Raw genomic sequence first — 774 nt, 5'->3', positions numbered from 1 at the left:
GTATTCAGTGACGGGGGAGTGGGGGGTCTTCAGTGACAGGGAGTGGGGGGGGGGTATTCAGGGGGGAGTGGGTGTACTCAGTCATGGGGGGGTGGGGTCAGTGAGCTGCTCATGGTCGCGGAGGTCACATCCAGACTGAGCCACAGCCCGTACGAGTCTGTCATTCGGGGATTTTGGTGTCGATGTGGGAATTGTAATTTTTCTTTTGTTCCTCCACTTTATCAGTTTAAAATTCAGTAGTCTTGTGAAAAGGTTTTTTGCGGTGGTTCACTCGCGAGGCTGTGTCTAATGGCTGCAAGCTGCACTCTGATTTGTCATTGACACAGTTCTGTCACCCTCTCATGCTTTCTGTCCGTTCTTTCCTCAGCTCTGACCTTTTACCCCTCCAGGCTGCCTCCTCCCAATTGCAGCCTGTTTTAAATTGTCACTCTGTGCCCAGTCCACCCACATCACCTGTGTCAGTGCCAGCTGCTACCCAGACTGTGAATCCTGATGGTCAGACTGTCAACGTGTCCAATCTCTGTCGACAAATGCTCCAGGATGAAATGTCAAAACTGGTTCAGGTAATGTAAAATGTTTCTTTTCTGTTCATTAATCCAGTCACCTGACCAGATCCTATTGTTCATCGATATGCATTTACTGATCCAGATTCTCTCTCCAAACCTCGGTGGAATTCCCCTTGGTGTTTGCCATCGGTCTGTCTTTGTTGGACTCCTGTTCTCACAGACAGGTTTTCCTTCTCCGTCTGGACCCTTTCTGCTGTCACTCTCTTTA

At 49.4% G+C, this 774-nt stretch overlaps 1 protein-coding gene across 1 annotated transcript in view; it reads left to right on the top strand.

The window, feature by feature from the left end:
• LOC122558021 (ciliogenesis and planar polarity effector 1-like) overlaps positions 1-572 on the top strand; it is a 77,987-nt gene extending 77,415 nt beyond the window's left edge. Inside the window, exon 13 of the mRNA XM_043706355.1 lies at positions 368-572. Within this exon, the coding sequence (XP_043562290.1) occupies positions 368-572 (205 nt within the window). The remainder of the gene's footprint in view (positions 1-367) is intronic.
• The last annotated feature ends 202 nt before the right edge of the window (positions 573-774 follow it).

Source organism: Chiloscyllium plagiosum, chromosome 16, assembly GCF_004010195.1.
Source record: "Chiloscyllium plagiosum isolate BGI_BamShark_2017 chromosome 16, ASM401019v2, whole genome shotgun sequence".
In the NCBI taxonomy this organism is placed as follows: Eukaryota; Metazoa; Chordata; class Chondrichthyes; order Orectolobiformes; family Hemiscylliidae; genus Chiloscyllium; species Chiloscyllium plagiosum.
This window is presented reverse-complemented; position numbering and strand designations above follow the sequence as displayed.